The sequence below is a fragment of the Hippocampus bargibanti genome, linkage group LG13, assembly GCF_051943395.1.
Source record: "Hippocampus bargibanti isolate YZ-2025 linkage group LG13, ASM5194339v1, whole genome shotgun sequence".
NCBI lineage: Eukaryota > Metazoa > Chordata > Actinopteri > Syngnathiformes > Syngnathidae > Hippocampus > Hippocampus bargibanti.
The window spans coordinates 21,512,650-21,534,858 of NC_142746.1; the positions used below are offsets into that span (position 1 = coordinate 21,512,650).

A 22,209-nucleotide genomic window follows, 5' to 3' on the forward strand; every position below is an offset into this window, starting at 1 on the left:
ATAGCTAGCGAGCCAGCTAGATAGCTAATTGATAGCAAATAGATAGCCAGCTAGGTAGGTAGCTAGATAGCCAGCCGGGTAGTAATCATAATCATCATAATAACCATAACAATAATACAGTTGATTTCTAAGCGCCTTTCAAAACTCTCAAGGAAACTTTACAGTCTATCTATCTATCTTTATCTAGCGGCTATCTAGCTATCTATCCATCTTTAGCTAGCCGCTATCTAGCTATCTATGTTTAGCTATCGCCTAGATAGATAGGTTAGCTAGCTATCTATCGAGCTATGATGTAATTGTGGTCGTTAAGGGCATCAAATATATCAAAGATAATATTTAGTTTGGGTATTTGAATCCTCTAGAATTCCAATGTAATTCACATGATTCCACGCAATTGTTTCTTTAAATCGTAAATGGGATTTGAAAGTACTGTTAAATTCGACAGTAGAAAGTAAAGTGAAAGAATCGGCCTTTATAGAGCAGTAAAGGGCGCGGAGTGGCAGACGGCTAATGCAAATGCCTGAGGGAGGACCACAATGGAGCGTACCATCTTAGCGGGGGTGGCTAACTTTAGTTCAAGCCATTCTTGAATCGTTCTTTGCCCCAAAAAATATCAATTCCGTGTTTCAGTTTCTTTTATTACATCTAATTTCTGACGCAAGATTTGTTTTGTGTTTTTAAAGGCATTTTATTTCTTAACTAGCAGCGACTGCTTTCACTTCTCTCCCTTGTCGGACATTTTTTTTCGTTCGCCCATCTAAAAGCAAAGCTCCCAAGTTTTCATCTGCTTTCAGTCTCTCTCCGCTCCACTTGCGAGACAGACTTGCCTACCTTGGAACTGTTTTTTTTCAGCTTCCTCCCTCGTTTTCTCACTTATCCTGCCCTCCCAACAAAGATGTCCTAATTCGACGAGAAGACGAGCCTCTGGTGGCCCAGGTAGTCATGAAACCTAATCGTGTAGATGTGGTATGCGTACTCTTGCAAGATTTCGTCATTTTGTCAAGAGTGACAACTTTATTACAAGTTGTGTGTTTTTTGGCTTCTTCTGCATATAGCGTATTCGTAACACAGCAGCTTTTTAAAAAAGTATTTCTGTCTTGGTGTTCTGTTCATGGTCACGAATAATTGCTACTATTAGTTCTAAAGAGAGAGAGAGAAAGAGATATTGTGTGTGTATGTGTGTGTGTGTGTGTGTGTGTGTGTGTGTGTGTGTGTGTGTGTGTGTGTGTGTGTGTGTGTGTGTGTGTGTGTGCGCGCGCGTGGCGTTACATGCATGAACAACCTGTTGCTGCATGTGTTAAAGCCTGCATTGCATCGATGTGTGGTCACAATCAAGCTGACACACACAAAACACATATGAAACACACACACACACACACACACACACACACACACACACACACACACACACACACACACACACACACACACACACACACACACACACACACACACGCTTCAGGTTCACATACTATAGTAGTCTGCGCTCTGTCCTAACTTGTAGGACAGTTCAACCTGCTAGTTAGTAGAACAACTACAGCTGCAGTATATGACTAGTTTTCCCGCTACCAGCGACTAGGTGAGTTTTTTTTGTTTCTAAACACGATCAGGATAATTGTGGTAAATAAGTAAAACGAGTACATGTTACCGCTAAGGCAAAAAAAAAATGTAGGACTGAATACCTGTATGTTACGCGTACTGCTAGCTTTAGCGTTAGATGTGTAACGTGTATTATTTTGTATGCTACAGTTGTGCTACTTGTGAGGACAAAGAGTATACTAGGACTTCAACATACTAGCAGAACCATCATTATTATTTTTGTTATACATCTAAAGTTACGTTTGGCCTATTTTTATGTGACTAAAACTAGTGTCCCATAGTAACAACACTACTAGGCCCAACTAGTAAGGCTTGTGTCCCCTAGTTGTATACTACTAGCACCAACATGAGATCTAGCTTCAGGTCCGTGTACTTATACGCTGTTTTGTTGTCACGGGTAAGAAATTTAGCTCACTAGTAAAATGGCGCTAGCGCGCTAGCAGAACGACTCTCTCAGGTTGTTTTTCTTCTCCTTTTATCACGTTTTACCCAAAAAAAGTAAGAATAACTAAAGCTTATCGGTAAATGACTGTAGTAACACAAATAAGACTATGTTGTTAGCCTATTAGCCTGATGGATCAAACTAGTAGCACCAATATCATATTTTTGATGGGCTGCATTCAAGCATTTTTTTGCCGCCATTTTATGTTGGATGTCTAGTAGGTCGCTAGTTGGCTGGCTATCTATTGGCTGGCTGGTTAGCTGGCTGTTTATTAGCTGGCTAGTTATCTATTATCTCGCTAGCTGGTTAGCTGGCTATCTATTGGCTATCTATTAGCTATCTATCTGGCTAGTTATCTATTATCTCGCTAGCTGGTTAGCTGGCTATCTATTGGCTATCTATTAGCTATCTAGCCGACTGGCTATCTATTTAACCGTTTGGTAGCTGGCTAGCTAGCTAGCTAGTTTTCTATCTAAAAACAAAGATGTCTCACATGGCGTTTTAATAAAACGTTGGAGTGTCATCTGATTGTGATTCTCATGTGACTGAAACAGTTGTGTCATCATGAGACATTTTGCAAGCAGGTCGACTGCAATGACCTGAAACTGATGATGGGACTGTTTCTCTTTCTCGCGCTGGCTCGGAAATGCTTTTGTATCGCCCGTATGTATTCATATTGCGCGGCGCTTTGCTTGATCCGTGTGGATACGGTCAACAGAGAAACTGGTTGAGCACTAGGGCAACCTAATACAGTCATACCTACACTTGGGAACTTAATTGGCTCCCAGAAAGTGTGTGTAAGATGAAAGGTTAGTCTGCCAAACATTTATTTCCCATAAAAAAACATTAAAATGAGAATAATCCGTTCCCAGGTCCCCATAAAACATAATTTTCTACTAAATAAGCTTTAAAATAACACAAAATATACCTAATTTTATGTATAATAAACATGCTATTGTATTCTAACTAAATAAATAAACTGTACTGTATAATACAGTTGTTTTATTTACCTTTGTGATGGTCGTTGATGTAATTTCCTCTTGATGCTATCCGAGTGCAGTTGCCGTGCTTTCTCGGCGATAATATCCTCACTTACACTGTCACCTGCTAGCTGCTTTTTGTTAATCAAACTTTTTCAACCTCTTCTATTGCCTGAGACCGTTGCTTAGATAACACAGAAAAACCCGTAGCCACACGTCGCAATGGTCGACTTAGCATACTGGTACTGGGACGCTAAGTCACACAAACGCACACCTTGTTCGGGTTTTTCGATGATCTTGTTCTTCTCGACCGTAATTTTCTTTTGTCTTCTTCGGCTTGACACTAGCCTGTGGTGGGGTCTTTTTCGCTCCCATAATAGCAAAAGTAGTCCACTCGATAGCAAACCATGTCTGCACTCAAAGAAAGTGGGTGTGGAAAACTAGTTTGCCAGCCACCGTGGCGCTGATCGACCGTGTGGTTTGTAATGTTCGTAAGGTGAAAAGTTCGTGAGCGAAAGCCCCCTTAAAATGAGGTATCACTGTGCTGGGAACTGTAGCAGTCCCAGTCTTACAGAGGCTTCAAATCCCGGAGGGCTTTGTGATAGTCGGTAAATAAATACATATTTTGTCGAAACAGGAAATGATTTAACGAAAATAGCCTTAACATCCGCTCGCTAGAAGCTGAGCTGGACTATGTTTGTTTGCTGACCAGTTGTGTGGTAGTTACACTTCTTGTCCTCTTAAGTTAATATGATCCGCGTAATGACCCTAAATCCTCACAGCATTTTGTTGCCAAATTAGCCTGATCATGATCAAATTTCAGATGGATAACTAGCTTTGACGTCAAGGAAACATTGTGGAAAGCTTCTGGTTGTGACCCGAAGGCCTCTTGGGAGTTGTCGTTTTTGCAATTGCTTTGAGGCTCATTTAAAGGACAACCGACACAAGTTGCGTCCATATTTTGTAAAATCACTTGAAATGACTTCTACTGAGCGTATTTGACAAAGATTCCACGGCATATAGCTATATTCTACGTTTTAAGACTCGCGCTGAATATTCAGGAAGTCTTGTTTTTGAGTTGATGACGATGCCTGACGTGACGTCACGGAGGGAAAGCCCCTGACCGACAAAGCGACACACAATGCATTTTGGGTACTTTTTTTCATCTGAAAACTTCGTGTTGATGGCCAAAATTAGAAGTAAAAACATAAATAACGCGATGGTGAATCGTGTGTTGCACCAAGACTACTATTTGATTCTAGTTGACACAAATTCCCAGCAGACAAATCAGGCCTTTTCCAACAGAGCTTGTGCGCCATCTTGTGCATTTTCTGGGCGCTACATTGGAGTCCAGACGGCTCAAATTGAGACGGAAGGACTTCTTTAATCGATGGCAAACATTTATGCTTTCCTCTTCAGAACTATAATATAATAGAAATATAACTTTCTCAATCCCGCCAGTTCCGAGCTCATTTTGTGGCATTTATGCTATGTAACATTCATGCTTTCCTCTTCAGAACTATTTGAATCATATTCATAACTAGATGAGTAACAAGAAAGCATCTTCTCCAAATCTGAAGCCATTGTTTTGACTCTAGAGCACAGGTGTCAAAGTCAAGGCCCGCGGGCCAAATCTGGCCCGCCACATCATTTTTTTTCGGCCCGCGAAAGCAAATCAAACTTGTTAAATTCCATGATGATTGCTAAAATCTGAGCCAAAAAATCATATTTTTGGATGTCAACCACAATAAAAGTCATTATTCTTGACTTCAGATTTGAAAACGAGTTATTCATTAATTTGCTGTGTGCTCTATATGTAATATTTGAAGGGATTTAAACATTCTACTGGCTTCCCCAAATTCATAACGGCCCTCGAGAGGAAACCAGAACTACAATGTGGCCCGCGGCAAAAAAAAATGACTTTGACACCCCTACTCTAGAGCAAGGCAAGACGTCCTGGCGTGACCTTCTGAAACTCGTGATTTTGAAGTAGTTTTGGGACACTAACTCATTTTTATTGGTTTTATTGGTGCATTTGACTAAAAATATCAGCCTGTGTGTTTTGGCTATTTTAGATGTTATAAAACATTTTTTCTGATGTCAGTTAGGAAACAAAAAAAATGGTGTCGGTTGTCCTTTAATTGTCAAAGTTTCACTGTCGTTTAGTGCACAAAAAAAAGGAAGGGGCGAAAACCACATCGATTGCAGGTTGTCACTCAGTGTCAAGTCGTGTGTGTATGTGTGTGTGTTCCATACTGTCAGTTGCAGCCGCATACCGAGCGAGCGCAGCCCGTCTGCACTTTGTGTACAACTCACACAATACACACACAAGCTGATGTACAATCTGAAGGACCCCCCCACCCCAAGACGCTCCCGTCACCACCCCTCTCTGCCTTTTCTATTTATCTATCTATCTATGTCGTCTGAGTCTGGCTACTTTCCTGTTTTTGACACTTTTTCGTAATCCACCGCAGGCAAAGCGACCGGAGAAGAGTTTTGCTCTCTGTGCCTGGCGTGTATTTGTTATGTGCTTCTCCATTTCAGAAGCGTTGTTTTTCCTCTTGTGACCTGCAGTTGGAACTACAAACAGTGAAACTTAAACCTACGCGGCTTCGGGGGGGACATTGGAAACAAACACTGGGGGCGTGATACAGTGATACCTCAGCTTACAAACTTAAGTGCGTGTAAGGCGAAAAGTTCGTCCGCCAAACATTTAGTTCCCATAAGAAACCATTAAAAATGAGAATAATCCGTTCCCAGGTCCCCATAAAACATCATTTTCCTAAATTCACATTGTATTTTGTACAGTCACCCCCATTTCAAGCTCAGATACCTCCAGACCCATATCATTTATGAATTATTATTATTTTTTGATACGGGGGGACTTCTTTGATCCATTGCAGACATTTGTGCTTTCCTCTTCAGAACTTTTTGGATCGTGTTCATAACTGGATGAGTGACAGGGGAGCATCTTCTCCGAATCTGAACTCTCTGAAGCCATTGTAGTTATCTATTAGCCAGCTAGCTAGCTAGTTATCTGGCTATCTATTCGCTATCTATTAGCCAGCTGGCTATCTATTAGCTAGCTAGCTAGTTTTTTACGACCAGCTCGACTTACGACCACCCGTACTTAGGACCACGACCTCCAGACCCTATTTTTACAATTTTAATTCTACGCCTGGTACGACAACGCGCTAGCAGGCCGGCAATGTGTATGACAATTTTGGCCAGCCAGCATGTCACACACTCGCACAGCAATCGACCGTGTGATGGAACCAGAGGGCTGGAGTTTTCATGTAGCCTACGAGTCTCTATTCAACATTTTGAATGGATTTCGATTTACGACCATTTTCACTTGCGACCGTTTGGTCGTAACGGAACTCGGTCGTAAGTCGGATGTTACCTGTATATTATATTTGGGAAAACTTTCATTCATTAAAGGTGCGCCTTATACTCCAGTGGGCCTTATACATCAAAAAAGTTTGAAAATACACCATTCATTGGGAGTGGGCCTTATACTCCGGTGCGCCTTGTACACCGGAAAATAAAGTAATAGTTTGTTCAAGTGAGCGTAAACTGGCTAACAAAATGATTGCTAAATATCAACGTTATTTATCGCACGCGACCATGTGACATTTCAGTATAAATTTTGCCTAAAACAAGTACAAGTGAGCGAATGTGTTATCGTGGTTTCAGTGGATTGTCCTAATTTACTCATCCAGTCATCACGAGGCAGCGTCGTCGTGTTTGTGTATTCAACACTGGCACTGGCTGGAGCCGCCTCGCCAAATTAAAAGCCTCCATTGTGCTGCACAAATAGGTTAATTGTCGACGGTCTACATTGAGAAACCTGTTCTTCGCCGTTTACATCATTTCTTTTGTCCGTTACTCCTATGCAGTTAACCTCAAACAAACCCCCGCTACTTTCATACAAAGCTGCTGACGTTTTATTTAGATGCAAGAGTTTTACTTGATGCAAGCTCAGACTGGAGAGAAAAGAGTCCGATCCTGCTTTGAATGGCGGGGGCGGAGGGGACATGTGTCATCAGTCCAAGTGTCTGGCATGGTTGATTGGAGATTTACATGTTGGCAACTTTTCCGTACACCTGCCAGTGTTTTGCAAACAACATTTGCAACTGCTGAGCTCACCCCCCCCAAAAAAAGGAGATCAGATCTGCAAATCAGAGATCAACAAAGCGCCGGATTGAAAGTGGTAATGTTTAGAGAGCTAACATACTTAACACATTAAGCTTTTTAAACTCTGCAGTACTTTTTTTTATGCTTGGGTGCCGATAAAGCGCTTGTCATGGCCTCTGGCAATGTTTTATTTTTCACAAGGGGGCAGCATTTCCCTTTTTTCCATGTTAGCGCTTTGTTCCAGCTTCAGCTGTTCTTAAAGCGCTACGTAAACCAATATGTACTGTATGTTTTGCATTGTATTTTGGTCTCATTTCAAGCTCACATAACTCCAGACTCATATAATTCAGAAATTCATTCTTTCTTTCTGATGAAAGAAGAGAGTCTAAACCTTCTAACGCTGTTTTGAATGTTTATGTAAGTCCTAAAACTCAATATACTGTGGGTCCTTGAATTCAAGTGACAATGACAAAAACCCTGGCACTGGAGTGGACACATGATTGCACATTGTCTGGCAGTGAATGAGTTAAAAAAATCATGGTGGCGCGAAGTGAAATTGGTGAGTTCCCAAAGTATGGCAAAATGGTGATTTATTTGTCTTATGAGCTTAGAAAAGCACATGCTTTGGCCACACAGAAAGCCCTGAGCCTTCCTGTCCACATCCGTCTTGCCCTTCACGCGATGCCGTGCAGTCAGAGGGTCCTTGGCCGAGCCCCCCTTCGCGAATGAACGGAAATGGCGGCGGAATGCAAACGACAACCTCTCGCTTCGCGCAACCGCGACATACACGTCATGTCATCTTATGTAACTACCTGCGAAATTGTACGTCGTTGCTTGTTTTTTTTTTTTGTGCTTAGCGCACTTGCAGACGGCGTCTTGTCACTTTTACAACTGCGAGATTGTGAGCGTCCGCCAGCCGGCGTAAAAACGGATCCCTGATTGATTTTCAGGGCTTTGGTTAATGTGCACGCAAACTAACAGGCCCGCGCGAATAATGATGGCAACCACCAGGCGGGAAAAGCAAAGTTCCCGAGCGAGGAGGGGGATGGTGTAATTAGCGAGGGGTGTAGGTGGGGGGTACCTGGTATATGTAGAGTCCAGGCATGTGAGGGTCAACGCGGTTGGGACAAAGGAGGCCCATGTTACCTCCTCGCACTCAAAAGTAAAACACCTGATCTTGCGCCTGTCAAGCACGTCAGGGCTTCACTTTGAATAAGCTCCGCTCTGAGACAGGGGGTCCGACCCCCTGAATACATTACACACCACATAGAGGGCCTTGTGTTAAGTTTATGCAGCTCGCTCGGTCCATTGCGGCCACTTGGCTAACTGTGCACGGAATCAACTTTGGGTTTTCGTCGTTCTGTTTTCAGGGACCTTAGCGGTGATAGGGACTTTCGTCGTTTCCATCAAGTTCCGATTTGAAGGAGCAATAGAGAAAATGATCTATTCTTATGAAGGTATTAGCAACAATTCTGATTGCGGATGCCAGAACTACTGTACCAGTACTCATTTCGTGACTCAAAATGCTGTCTGTTAGCATAACATCGGTAAACAAGCGTCAACTTCTGTGAGCAAAACCAGGAACTATTCAACCGAAAAGATCTAACCAGGAGACTTTTCGAAACTTCTGTCTTGACACAAATAATACCTCGGTTTTAACTGACGGTGGATGGAACGAACTCTGGGTTTTCGTTGTTCTGTTTTGAGGGATCTCAGCAGTCATAGCGACTTTCGTCATACAGTAGTTTCATTGAGTTCCGATTTAAAGGAGAAGTAGATAAAAAATATGAATTCTTATCAAGGTATTAGCGGTGATAGGTAACCATTGTCAGTTTATCAATGACTCGTTCAACGATTCTGAATGTGGGAGCCAGAACTACTGTACCGGTACTCATATCGTGACTCAAAATGTTAGCGCAGCATCAGTAACCAACCACCAACTTCTATGAGCAAGTTTTCAAATCCAGTAAATAGTCAGCCCACTTTACGTTACATAAGATCGACTCAACAGCCATTTCTAAACTTCTACTTTGACCCAAAAAATACCTCGTTTTTAACTGATATAGTCAGTGAGGTATGACCTGAACATTAGATGTGTCTACTGCAGGTTTTAGGAAAAGTATTGGACAAAACCCCTCTGGATGATGCCGTGTAGTTCAGAAAGGCTTTGTGGTTAATGAGTCCTCTGAATGCGTTTACCGCAAAGGAATTCACATCCTTTTACCGGGCGGGAAAAGTGTTCCCATTTGTGTCTTCTCTCTTTGTACTCGCCCGGCGTTGAGAAGTACAGCTGGACTTTTGAAAGGTTGATTCTCAAGGCACGTCATTGATTAAATGACAAGTAAAAAAAATGATCTTGAGCCTCATTGTTTGACTACTTGTGAAGATGGAGTGAGTGTTCTGGGGGCCAATGTTAACACCCCCCGCCTGCCTGCGTGGACACTCGGGGTGATGGTCCGAGTCTTCGGTGGTATGTCTTGACCTCTGGAGGAACCATCTTTATGACCAGCACCTCACGGCTGACGAGTGAGGTGGCTGCGAGTTCACTTTGAATGGATGGTCCACCCCGCGGACACGAAACGAAAATTAATGGCTCCCACTTTGCCTACCGACAAAAAGAGCCAGTTGTACTCGAAAAACCTTTTGTTTTTCTTGCTCTTCTTTTGATTCCATGACAACATTCTGGTAACTCCCGGGCATTTACCAGCAACGGTCTGGCGCGTTCCTGCGATTGTAACACATTCCAGTAAGCATCAAACACATTCTTGTAACGGTCCTGTACATTCTGCGAACTGTTACTCACCCTGGTCACTTTATAACATGTTACGGTGGTGATGATATTTGCTATATTCTAGTCAAGATCTGCACTGACGTACACTAATCCAACTGGAATGACCACTCGATTTGATGAGCCCCAATTGAATCTGGAACGATCTAGCGGTAGATTTGTTCTAATTGCAGTTTCCCTTCAGTTTACTTCTAATCTGACATGATGTAACAGCGAGCGGCCTTGACATCCTTTGCAAAACCAGACAAGAAACGGGACGGTTATATGTAACTTGACTGATTTGGTAAATTTACGTGGAAATGAACAAACAAAGTTGTCGAGGATAGTAGTATACTGTACATGTTTACAACAGCCATTGTGGATCTCTTGTGCATGATTTAGAAATTTGCACTCGTGGCTTGGCTTGCCCGGCAACTGTATTTCTTCACGACTTCACAGATCAAATGAGAGCCTTTGTGAAACCGCAGGGGTCTGCCCAAAGCAAAACTCGAATGCCAAATGGTGACTGTATAACTCTCTCTTTGCGGATAGCGGCAGGAAGTTGTGTCCTAAGATCAGTTCAGTTTTGGATTGAAACTGTGGGAAGTTACAGTTTCCAACGTTACACTCTTATTTATGACACGTGAAAATTAGAAATTTTTTTTTTAGGTCGACATACCAGCAAAAGATTTTAGTTAGCTGACGAAGCCTCTTGGATAAGAAGCGAAACATCCGACACCTTCAACGAAGTACAGATGACGGCTGAAGAAACCTTCTCATCGATACTTTTGTGGTGTAATCACCCTCTTTTCAGCGTGTGGCAAACAAACATGAAAAAGTGAGCATTCAGTGTCATTGGTCGCAAAACTGAGGAGAGGTTCATTGACTAGCTCGCTGATGTGAACCATCGACACCAGAGTGTGGGTTCACGACACTTCTTTCACCATTGGGGTCTGGTTTCTGTAGCACGGCGAGCCGCTTCATTAAGTAAGCATGGCTCGGGGCTTCTGATTTGTATCCTGCCCTCTCCCATGACCCCCTTGCTTGCCAGTCATTACGCGCACACACTCGCACACGGTTAGCTTAAAGACACACATGGGCATGTCCACTCGCACAATAGGAAATACTCCTGCGTGTAAACAGTCTTGCTCTAAAACTCCATTACTCAACGTCAGTCCTAATCAGACACAAGTAATAGTACACCGATCAACTAGAACATTCTCGTTCTTTACTCCCAACACGAAGGCTAAAACAGGCTATATTTTCCTGCGAGGGGTCCAGTTTTGCTCCACTGATTTCTTCCTCTCCTTCGTCTAAGGATAAATACAGCTAATTGGAGTGTTACGTATGCTGTTAAAAGTCTAACAAAAGGCCAGTGAGTGTCAGGATGTAACATTCCAGTCATATTTTAGCTAGTTTTGGTAACGGTTAGCATGTTTCGGCAACTGTTTGGAACGTACGAGTGATTTGGCCGTCTGGCACATTCTCATTGACGCCCAGTACATTCCAGGAACATCCTGGCACGTTTTTGTCCACACTAGTCTATAACACTCTTGCGAGATATCTAGTCAATTCAGGGAACTGTCTTGCACATTGTCGTAACTGTTAGGACCATTCCTTTAGCTAGCATATCATAATCCTGTAAAGACAATAGCGACATTTTACATTTAAAAGGTGTACGAATTTGCTGCATGCTTTGAATGGGCGAAACGTCCTCTTGACTGGTACTCGTAAGAGGGAGCATAGAATTGCTACTCTGGCATCCCTTCACTGGCTCCCTACACGTTTTAGAGTTCTTTTCAAGATCTTATTATATGTTTTTAAATCTTTAAATGGGCTTGCTCCTCCTTACTTCTCCAGTAACGGATTAACATGTTTCATTAACTTGCGCAATTCAAAGTGTAACTAAGAAAACCACTAACTGTCGGGCACATTACGGCAAGCGTAAGGAACATTCTGGTAACTCACTGCAGCAAAAATGTTCACTGTTTTACATTTTCCTGTCTCTGTCTACCTGGTAAATATCTTAACACGTTAAGGTTGCTATTTAACATGTGTCGTTCACTCTCTGGTTACTGTCCGGTGTCCAGTTGCACAGTCAGGTCTGGTGAAGGGAGATCACTCTTTTTGCAGGAATAGTTGTTACGATTGTATTACTGTCTGTGTTTTATGTTGTTGTATTGTTTTTATTGTACGTTAAAGGAGAACCGACACCATTTTTTGGTTTCCTGACTGACATCAGAAAAACGTTTCATAGCATCTAAAATACCCAAAACACGCAGGCTGATATTTTTAGTCAAATGCAAAACATCAATAAAAAAGACTTAAAGTGTCCCAAAACTGCCACAAAATGAGCTCGGAACTGGTGAGATTCAGAAAGTCCCGCCCCCTTTTTTGTGATGTCACGCCAGGATACTCCTTCACAAACTGCCTTGCTCCAGAATCAAAACAATGGCTTCAGAGAGTTCAGATTGGGAGAAGATGCTTTCTTGTTACTCATTCAGTTATGAATATGATTCAAATAGTTCCGAAGAGGAAAGCAACGTTTGCAATCGATTAAAGAAGTCCTTCCGTATCAATTCGAGCCGTCTGTACTCCAATGTAGCGCCAAGAAAATGCGCAAGATGGCGCACAAGCTCCGTTGGAAATGGGCTGATTTGTCCGCTAGGAATTTGTGTCAACTTACACCTTCTTTATGCGTGTTATTGCAATTGGCTGCGACACACAACGATTCATCATCGCGTTATTTATGTCGTTTTCCTTCGAATTTTGCGATCAACACTGTGTTTTCAGACGAAAAAAAGTACCCAAAATGCATTGTGTATCGCTTTCTCGGTCACGGGCGTTCCCTCCGTGACGTCACTTAGGGCATCGTCATTAACTCGAAAACAAGACTTCGTGAATATTCAGCGAGAGTCTTAAAATGTAAAATATAGCTATATGCGGTGGAATCTTTGTAAAATGCACTCAGTAGAAGTCATTTGAAGTGATTTTACAAATGATGGACGCAACTTGTCCGGAAGTGTCGGTTGTCCTTCAAATGTTTTGCAAAGGGCTTTGTTGCAGCTGTAGTGAAAGCGCTCCATAGGTCAAGATATATTGTTTTATATAACGCCACGCTCCCCAACGTTCGCACGAAAACCCACTCTCCCATTACTCACCGTCAGTCCAAATCAGCCGAAGTAATCGCATGCCGATCAACAAGAAAATTCCCGTCCATTACTCCAAACAAGAAGGCTAACACGGGCCCTCTATTCCCGCGAGAGGCCCCCTTTGTGCTCCGCTGACTTTCCGGGATAAATGGAGCTAATGGGAGTCATATGCTGGCAGTTGGTTTAGGCCTCGCCAAAGTAAAACATATTGAGTGTTGGTCATGGGTTGCAAGAGATGACATGGAAAGTAACACGAGCCGGGATGAAATGTGTGTACGGAATACCTAATAGCACACCGGCGTGTTTTATAAGTGCAGAAACCTACACTTAAAGGACAACCGACACCTCCGGACAAGTTGTGTCCATAATTTGTAAAATCACTTCAAATGGCTTCTACTAAGCGCATTTTACAAAGATTCCGCCGCATATAGCTAGATTTGACCTTCTGAAACTGGCCATTTCCGGTTTCATTTTGAAGTCGTTTTTGGACACTTTAAGTCATTTTTATTGGTGTTTTGCATTCGACTAAAAATATCAGCCTGCGTGTTTTGGCTATTTTTGATGCTATAAAACGTTTTTCTGATGCCAGTTAGGAAACAAAAAAATGGTGTCGGTTGTCCTTTAATGTGTGCACGTTAAACAGGCGGACCTGCCAATGCCATTCGCTTGGTGTGCGTCTTCGCAAAAGCAGTTAAAATGATTAAAAAAATGCCACTCTACCTTAGCTTCTCTTCAGATTTTCATCTTTGTCCATCCGGCGAAACCATATTTGCCCATTCAAAGTCAAAGGTAGAATTTCCCTGATAAGCAGAAGTTATGTTTGATGTTTAAAAAAAAAATATACATATACAGTATATATATTCAGATCAGAATTTGTCCACCAAACTGCACAATTGATCTATTATATACAGTATATACCGAGCTAGCTATCATGATAGCTATCTGTTAGCTAGCTAGCTTTCTTTCTATTTGAGTTATTTCCAGGCTGAGTGAAAAGCTGGCCCGTGTGGCTGCCGCTGCTCACCCACAGAAAAACATATCCTGTGAGTGTAAAGTGACCTTGAGAGTTTTGAAAGGCGCTTATAAATGAAATGCATTATTATTATTGTTATTAATTGTTTCGCCCATTCAAAGCATGCAGCAAATGTTGACCCTTTTTAACTCATTCACGAATGTATTCGGAAATTGAAAATATGACAGAGCGCCATTCCCGAATTAGTTCAGGTTTAGTTTTTTTCATGCTCTGGTGCCGACAAAGCGCTGGGCATGCCCTCTAGCAATGTTTTTTTTCTTTTCCACAAGGGGGCAGCATTTCCCTCTTTTGTCCATGTTAGAGCTTTGTTCCAGCTTCAGCTGTTGTTAGAGCGCTATATAAACCAATTATGTATGTATTGTATTGCATTTTGGACAACCGCCCTCATTTGAAGCTCATATAACTCCAGACCCATATAACTTAGTAATTAACTCTTTTTTTTTTCTGATGAAAGAAGAGCGTCTGAGGTTTCTAACACTGTTTTGAATTTTTATGTAGTCCTAAAAGTCAATATTCGTTAGGTCTTGGAATTGAAGTGACAATGACAAAAACCCTGGCACTGCAGTGGACACATTTTTGGACATTGTCTGGCAGTGAATGAGTTAAATGTAAAATTTAGGTCGCTATATTCTTTTTTTGTGATAGTGTAAATGTACATTTCGACGCGGCGTTGCACTTTAATCTTAATTTAAAAATCATAGCCATCCTTAAAATATGCATACATAAAAATAAATCTGTAAAATTCAACTTGTACTCATTCATTAAAACCAAAATGACTGAAATGAAAAAATAAGGATTAACGTCTTTTACAGCAACCGCGGCTGCATGCCGTCGCAATGCGTGCATGAAACAAACCACACTTCCATATAAGCGCCTCGCACCACATCTTTAGATTGCCCAAATGATTCCCCCATGTTGGCTTCTCCACATGAAGCCGTTTAAGCGTACGTCAGCATTTAGTTGGAGAAGAGTACTCATTTGGCTCCTAAAACAGGATTTTAATGAAGGGAAATATCTGGACGCCCGCCGTGGAAAAGGATGAAGCACTTGCGGGCTTGTAGGCGTCGTGAAAACATCACGTGATGTTGGAAGAATGAAGTCCTGAGCTGCACCGTTTGACCTCCAGGGGGATCAGAACCTCTGTTGGCGATCTAGCTTTCTATCTATTTGAGTTACTTCCGGGTTGAGTGAGCGTTGGCGCAGAGTCTCCTTCCTTCTTGATGAATATTGTGGCCAAATTGCTGAAAAAAAACCATCTGTATCTGTTCCACACGACGCACAACAAACTTAAAGGACAACCGACGTCACTTTTTTGTTTCCTAACTGACATCAGAAAAACGTTTTATAGCATCTAAAATACCCAAAACACGCAGTATGATATTTTTATTCAAATGCAAAACACCAATAAAAATGACTTATAAGTGTCCAAAATCGGCACAAAAATTGAGCTGCGAATTGGGCATTTTCAGAAAGTCCCGCCCCCAGTTTGTGACAAAATTGGAGAAGATGCTTTCTTGTTACTCATCCAGTTATGAATATGATTCAAATAGTTCTGAAGAGGAAAGCATACATGTTTGCAATCCATTAAATAATTTATTCCATGCCATTTTGAGGCAACATTGGGGAGAAACGATCACCAGAAAAGAGGCACAAAATGGCGACCTCCTGTGGCCACCTCCGTTTCCACAGGCTGAGAAATTCCTTAGATGGAGCTTGGACATCCTCTTCTGGCGGCTTTTGGGTGCAACACAAGGTTTTCAGACCAAACAATACAGCAAAATACATTGACGTGATGAAAGGACTGCTACAATGTGTCATTTTTTCGGTTAGGAGGCGTTCCATTAGTGACGTCACGTACGGACTCGTCACCAAATCAAAAACAAGACTTCCGGAATATTCAGCGCGAGTCTTAAAACGTAAAATATAGCTATATGTGGCGGGATCTTTTTAAAATACGCTCAATAGAAGTCATTTGAAGCCATTTTACAAATTATGGACACAATTTGTGTCCAACGGCTCGTGAGAGCACTTGCTGACGGCTGCCTACTCGGGCGCCATCTTGGACTTGGATGTCATATGATTTGAGTTTAATTTCCCATATTTGTCTTTTTGTCCTCAACAGAGAGTGTCTCAAGTGCCAGGGGTGTCCCTACCTGCTCTTTGTCTTAAATGGGAGGCGCCAGTTGACTTGAGTGACAGCCCGTCTGGGACCCCGCCCGCCCTCCAAGATGAGTCCACGTGGTCTTTCCCTGCTGTTGCTCTGCCCGATGAGACTTGTGAAGAGCGCTGCGTTACCATGGTGATCATCTTCTCCAAAAATCTGGAAAAGAAGAAGGGTGTCAATGATGTAAGGCCCAAGAGCAGTGAACGACAGCCGGTAAGAGACAAGAGTGGGACGTTTTATTTTTTACTTTGGGCTTTTTGGCGACAGTTTTCAAAATGGCAGCGGTTTCATTTGGTGTCGTCGTATTTTCACAATTTTACAAATTAACTCATTCACTGCCATTCACAAATCTATTCGGGAATTGAAAATATGACATAGAGCGCCATTCCCGAATTAATAATAATAATAATACATTTCATTTATAAGCACCTTTCAAAACTCTCAAGGACACTTTACAGTCACTGGATACGTTTTTCCTGTGGGTGAGCAGCGGCAGCCACATGCGCCAGCATTCACTCAACTTAAGTAAGTAAAAAAAACACAAAAAATAACAAATGATAGAGAGAGATATCTATATTTATATATAGCTAGCGAGCTAGCTGCTAGCTAAATAGATAGAATTAGTTCGGGTTTTTGTTTTTTCTTGATTGGGTGCCGATTAAGTGCTGGCCAGGCCTCTGGCAGTGTTTTTTTCCCTTACACAAGGGGGCAGAATTTCCCTTTTTTTCCCATGTTAGCGCTTTTTTCAGCTTCCGCTATTGTTAAAGCGCTAGATGAGCTTCTTATTATTATTATTATTATTATTATTATTATTATTATTATTACCTAGCTAGCTAGCTTTCTGTCTATTTCAGGTTTTTCCAAGTTGAGTGAACGCTATCGCGTGTGGCTGCCGCTGCTCACCCACTGAAAAACTTATCCTGTGACTGTAAAGTGACCTTGAGAGTTTTGAAAGGCGCTTATAAATGAAATTTATCATTATTGTTATTATTATTAGACCGTTACTGTTCAAGGTGGTGAATAAAGTGGCTACAGTGGGATTCCATCAAATCATCCGTATTGGGTTATTCATTTGCATTGTCTTCTATGCAGCGTGAGCGCCACACCATGAGCAGAGGGACGACCCTCTTCTCTTGTGGAAGCGCTGGTGAGTTGTCGATTTTGTTGTCATTTAAGCCGTTGGTGTGTTTTAAGTTGAGCAAAATGGAGGGTTTTCAAATTTCTTTACATGTTGCGGCACACTGAAACATGATTGGTGGGCCGCAAATGGCCCCCCGGACCACAGTTTGGATCACCGTTGATGTACCGCAGACTGTGGTCCAAACTGCAGTTTCACGTCAGAGTAGTGGTGGTGGTTGATTTCTTTTTTTTTTTTTTTTTTTTGCACTTGTATGGCGTTGAAGAATGTTGAACAACTGACAGGATGACGCACGGCTGGCGGAATGTACCAGACGCGCTGAGTGCTTTTTACGCACTTGACGTCTTAAAATGAGACGTGTCAATAACCTTTGCACCAGCTCTTAGAATTAAGACGGAATATATTAAATATTAACAATTTTCAGCTTGTTACACTTTTATGACTGCTAATGTTACAGTTCGGCTCACTTAAGATGGCACGCGGTGTTATCCGAGTTAAGGGGGACAATAGTTAACATATTTTTTGACAGACAGACAACGGACGATCGCTAGATCGATCGATCGATAGATAGATAGATAGATAGATAGATAGATAGATAGATAGATAGATAGATAGATAGATAGATAGATAGATAGATAGATAGATAGATAGATAGATAGATAGATAGATAACTGGCTGTATTTTGCTCGATAGCCGCTAGCTAAAGATGGATAGTTAACCGCTAGCTAAAGATGGATAGTCGCAAGCTATCGATAGATTGATAGAAAAAAAAAGCTCATGAAATATCTTTTACGAGGCATTTTTTTTAAACCAGTTTTCCAACTATGAGGTTTCTCTGTATTTGGCTTTCACTTCCTCGCTTCTCGTCAACATCTTGTGATCGCCGTGCACCTCCTCCACGTTACAATGCACGTTAGCGCTCACACGGGAGCTTGAGAACAATACATTTCCCTCGAATAAAAATGCCCCTCGTCTACTCTTCTTCTTTTTCTTCACGAGACGGGATGTGGACATTTTGAGGCTTTTCATGCCGTGCGTCGTTCATTCGGACGTCACCAGACACTTTTGAAGTTGTCTCTTTTGTTTTTATGACATTCCTGTCTGGCCATTGCTGCGTTTAAATGGTATGGCCCAAAAAAAGAAGCCATTTTGGAGAGAACATGATCCAAAATGGACGGGATTCAACGCAAATGCTTTGTTGTAATCATGAATGTGACATGATGTCATCTCAGGCCTCATTTTATGACATTATCCTGCCGTTTATATTCTTTTTTTAAAAAAATTCTTATGGTAAAAACATACCCTAATAGTTGATGAGAAGGTTTCTTCAGCCGTCATCTGGACTTCTTTGACGTTTCGCTTCTTATCCAAGAGGCTTCGTCAGCAAACTAAAATTTTTGCTGGTAGTTTTGGCCCTATATCAATGAGGTTAAAATCTTATCAAAAGAAAATAGATGGTTTGGAAGGGGAGTAAAAGAAGCTATTTTCATAAAACAGCAAAACCCAACACTAAATCACCATGGTGGGGTGAGGTTCAATTTGGATCGTTCCTACAACCAACTTCTTAGGCAACATAGGCTTAGTTATGCTGATGAGGTGATACCAGAGCAAATGCCGCAATCAGGCCAGTCGTAGACCCCATACTCAGGCAGGACAATAGAAGTAATCAGTCAGGACAATAGAAGTAATCAGTGCAGCCGCAGGGAGTAGTCCTCTGCTCCCCCCAACCTGAAAGCAGGGACCAATCATAGCAGTGTTTGGCACTGCCACGTCTGGACAGTAGGGATATATATATAGGGCCGAAAGTACCAGCAAAAAATAGTTTGCTGACGAAGCCTCTTGTATAAGAAGCGAAACGTCCGACACCTTCAAATTTGTACAGATGACGGCTGAAGAAACCTTCTCATCGATGGACCACTCCTGTCCGACTGAGACCTTACACAGACATACCCTAATAGTCCACGTTTGCCCTTTTTTTGGTTGTCTTTGCAGAGGCAGACCGATGGCTGAACCCAGGGCGAAGCTTCCAATCGGGTACCAGTCCGGAGAGCCTCTGGGATGATGAAATGCCCGAACCCGGGGGGCGCCCCTGGGCCAAGGAACCGGGCACCGCCACGGCCATCACCAGCTTGATCAGAGATCTCAGCCTGGGCGACGCGGCCTTGACCACTCCTCCCCCAGCCACTTCGCACTACACAACTGTCTCGGCGGGTCAAGCGCCCGCGGCGCCCCCCAGCAAGCGCCAATGTCGCTCTTTGTCTTTATCGGACGAATTTGCCGGCTTTCGCTCGTCGTCGTGGCGACCTCAGGGTTCCCGAGTATGGACGGCGGTGGAAAAGCGAAGGTGCTACAGCGGAGGAAGCGTCCGTGCCGGCGGGGGGTTCTCCGGCGGCCATTGCCTAGCCATGCAACGTAGCTCCAGCTTCAGTTTTCCTTCTCGTAGCAGCATCTCCGCCGACGGAGCTTTGGACCTGCCCTTCTTCAACCAGCGACTGCCCGCCCTCCCTCACTTCACTGCCTCGCCCGTCACGCCTCCCTCGCAATTCCCCTACGGTGGCCAATGCCTGCGACCGCTCTCCCTGTCCCACGAGCAGATCAGCCTGCCCGAACTCCAGAGGGAAGAAGCTTCGGAGGCCAGCTCTCCGGATTCCACCCCGGAACTGGGGAGGCGGTCCGGCCAGAGAGGCGACGGCAATGGGGGACTGTCTCGGAGCAGGTCGCAGCCCTGCGTGCTGAACGACAAAAAGATCGGGATGAAGCGGCGGAGGCCAGAGGATGTCCAGGAGCAAAGGCCTTCTCTGGATCTGGCAAAGATGACTCAGGTGAGCTGGAAAAGGCCCTTTGCTCGTTGTCAAAGTACTTTGGATTTAAAGGTTTACAACCGACACCTCCGCACAAGTTGCGTCCATAATTTGGAAAATCACTTCTGCTGAGCGTATTTGACAAAGATTCCACAGCATATAGCTATAGTTTACCTTTTAAGACTCGCGCTGAATATTCAGGAAGTCTTGTTTTCGAGTTGGTGACGAGTCCGTACGTGACGTCACTGAAGGAACGCCCCCGACCGAGAAAGCGACACACAATGGTTGTTTGGTCTGAAAACTTCGTGTTGATGGCAAAACTAGAAGGAAAACACATCAAGCATATTTGACAATAAAGCTGACTTTGACTTTGATAAATAACGCCATGGTGAATCGTTGTGTTGCACCAAGACTACTACAGTAAAGTCTCGTTATATCGATATCGGATATATCGATAGTCCCGGTTATATCGATATTTTTTCGGACTCCCTTGAATATCGATATAACGAGACTTTACTGTATTTGATACTAGTTGACACAAATTCCCAGCAGACAAATCAGCCCATTTCCAACGGAGCTTGGGCGCCATCCTGTGCATTTTCTGGGACGCTACATTGGAGTCCAGACGGCTCGAATTGATACCGAAGGACTTCTTTAATCGATTGCAAACATTCGTGCTTTCCTCTTCAGAACTATTTGAATCATATTCATAACTGGATGAGTAACAGGAAAGCATCTTCTCCGAATCTGAAGCCATTGTTTTGATTCTGGAGCAAGGCAGTTTGTGAAAGAGTATCGTGGCTTGACATCACGAACAAGGGGGCGGGACTTTCTGAATCTCCCCTAGTTCTGAGCTCATTTTGTGGCAGTTTTGGGACACTTTCAGTCATTTTTACTGGTGCTTTGCATTCCTCAGTTGGTTCCTCACCTGCGCAGTTGTGACAGACAGGCAGGAACCAGGAGGCAGAGTGGCGGCTGAGGGTGTGGCAACGGTTGGGAGGGCAGATGTTGGTTGTGGAGAGCTGGTCGTGAGAGGGGGCAGGGAGGGTAAGGCCACAGTGAGAGTTGGTGCAGGTGCAGCTACAGGTGAAGTTGACGGTGGGCCGGGGGCGGCTGGCGTCTTGTCAAACCGATTGAAAAAGCGGTTGAGTTCATCTGCCCAGTCCTTGTCTTTTTCGTTCAATGTCACTGGGCTTTTGTGGCCTGAGATGTTTTTCAGGCCCTTCCAGACACCAGCGACATTGCTGGCTTGCAGCTGCTCCTCCATTTTCATCCTGTAGGCCTTCTTCCCCTCTCTGATCTTCCTCCTCAGTTGGATCTGCACGGCCTTCAGTTCCTCTCTGTTGCCCGACACAAAAGCCCTTTTCTTCTCCTTCAGGAGGACTTTTATGTCGGGATTAATCCATGGTTTGTTGTTGGCAAAACACCGCACAGTCCTGGTGGGTACGGTGTTTTGTTCACAAAAGTTAATGTAGTCTGTGATGGTGTTGGTGAGTGAGTCAATGTCTTCCCCATGAATCTCAGTAAAGAGCTCCCACCTGGTTGAATCAAAACAGTCCCGCAGAGCTTCTTCAGCTTCTGTGGACCATCTTTTGATCGTGCGGGTCACAGCTGGTTGCCTCTGGACAAGGGGTTTGTACACAGGCTGGAGATAAACCATATTGTGGTCTGCTCTTCCGAGAGGGGGGAGGGGGGAGGGTTTGTATGCATCCTTGGCGTTTGAATAAAATAGGTCCAATATGTTATTGTCTCTGGTGGCACAAGTTACATACTGTGTGAATGTTGGGAGGGAGAATTTCAGGGAAATGTGATTGAAGTCCCCTGAGATGATAAACAAGGCGTTGGGGGACTGGGTTTGCAGCTTGTTTACAACAGATATGAGGGCATCGGAGGCAGCGCCGCCATTTGCCGTAGGGGGAATGTACGTCGTCACGGCTATGACGTGTGAGAATTCCCGTGGCAGGTAACGCGGCCGGAGGCTAACGGCTAGCAGCTC

General features: G+C 43.3%; 1 protein-coding gene across 2 annotated transcripts; it reads left to right on the forward strand.

The window, feature by feature from the left end:
* Positions 1-794: 794 nt before the first annotated feature.
* LOC148889710 (protein FAM53B-like) lies at positions 795-21,094 on the forward strand. Of its 2 annotated transcripts, XM_089012053.1 has the most exons (4): positions 795-936; positions 16,233-16,487; positions 17,367-17,421; positions 19,405-21,086. In XM_089012053.1, exons 2-4 carry the CDS (start codon positions 16,407-16,409, stop codon positions 20,343-20,345), a joined length of 1,077 nt encoding a protein of 358 aa, XP_088868179.1. In that variant the 5' UTR covers positions 795-936; positions 16,233-16,406; the 3' UTR covers positions 20,346-21,086. The 2 variants fall into 2 exon arrangements, with proteins under 2 accessions (XP_088868179.1, XP_088868182.1); XM_089012056.1 differs by lacking the exon at positions 17,367-17,421 and having other exon boundaries at positions 19,405-21,094.
* The last annotated feature ends 1,115 nt before the right edge of the window (positions 21,095-22,209 follow it).

What these genes read in the sequence shown, in the direction of transcription:
- LOC148889710 (XM_089012053.1), top strand. Translation starts at nt 16,407, where the DNA reads ATGGTGATCATCTTCTCCAAAAATCTGGAAAAGAAGAAGGGTGTCAAT. An exon ending in AGAGCAGTGAACGACAGCCG is followed by an intron (nt 16,488 to 17,366) that starts GTAAGAGACAAG and finishes TCTTCTATGCAG; the next exon opens with CGTGAGCGCCACACCATGAG. An exon ending in CTTCTCTTGTGGAAGCGCTG is followed by an intron (nt 17,422 to 19,404) that starts GTGAGTTGTCGA and finishes TTGTCTTTGCAG; the next exon opens with AGGCAGACCGATGGCTGAAC.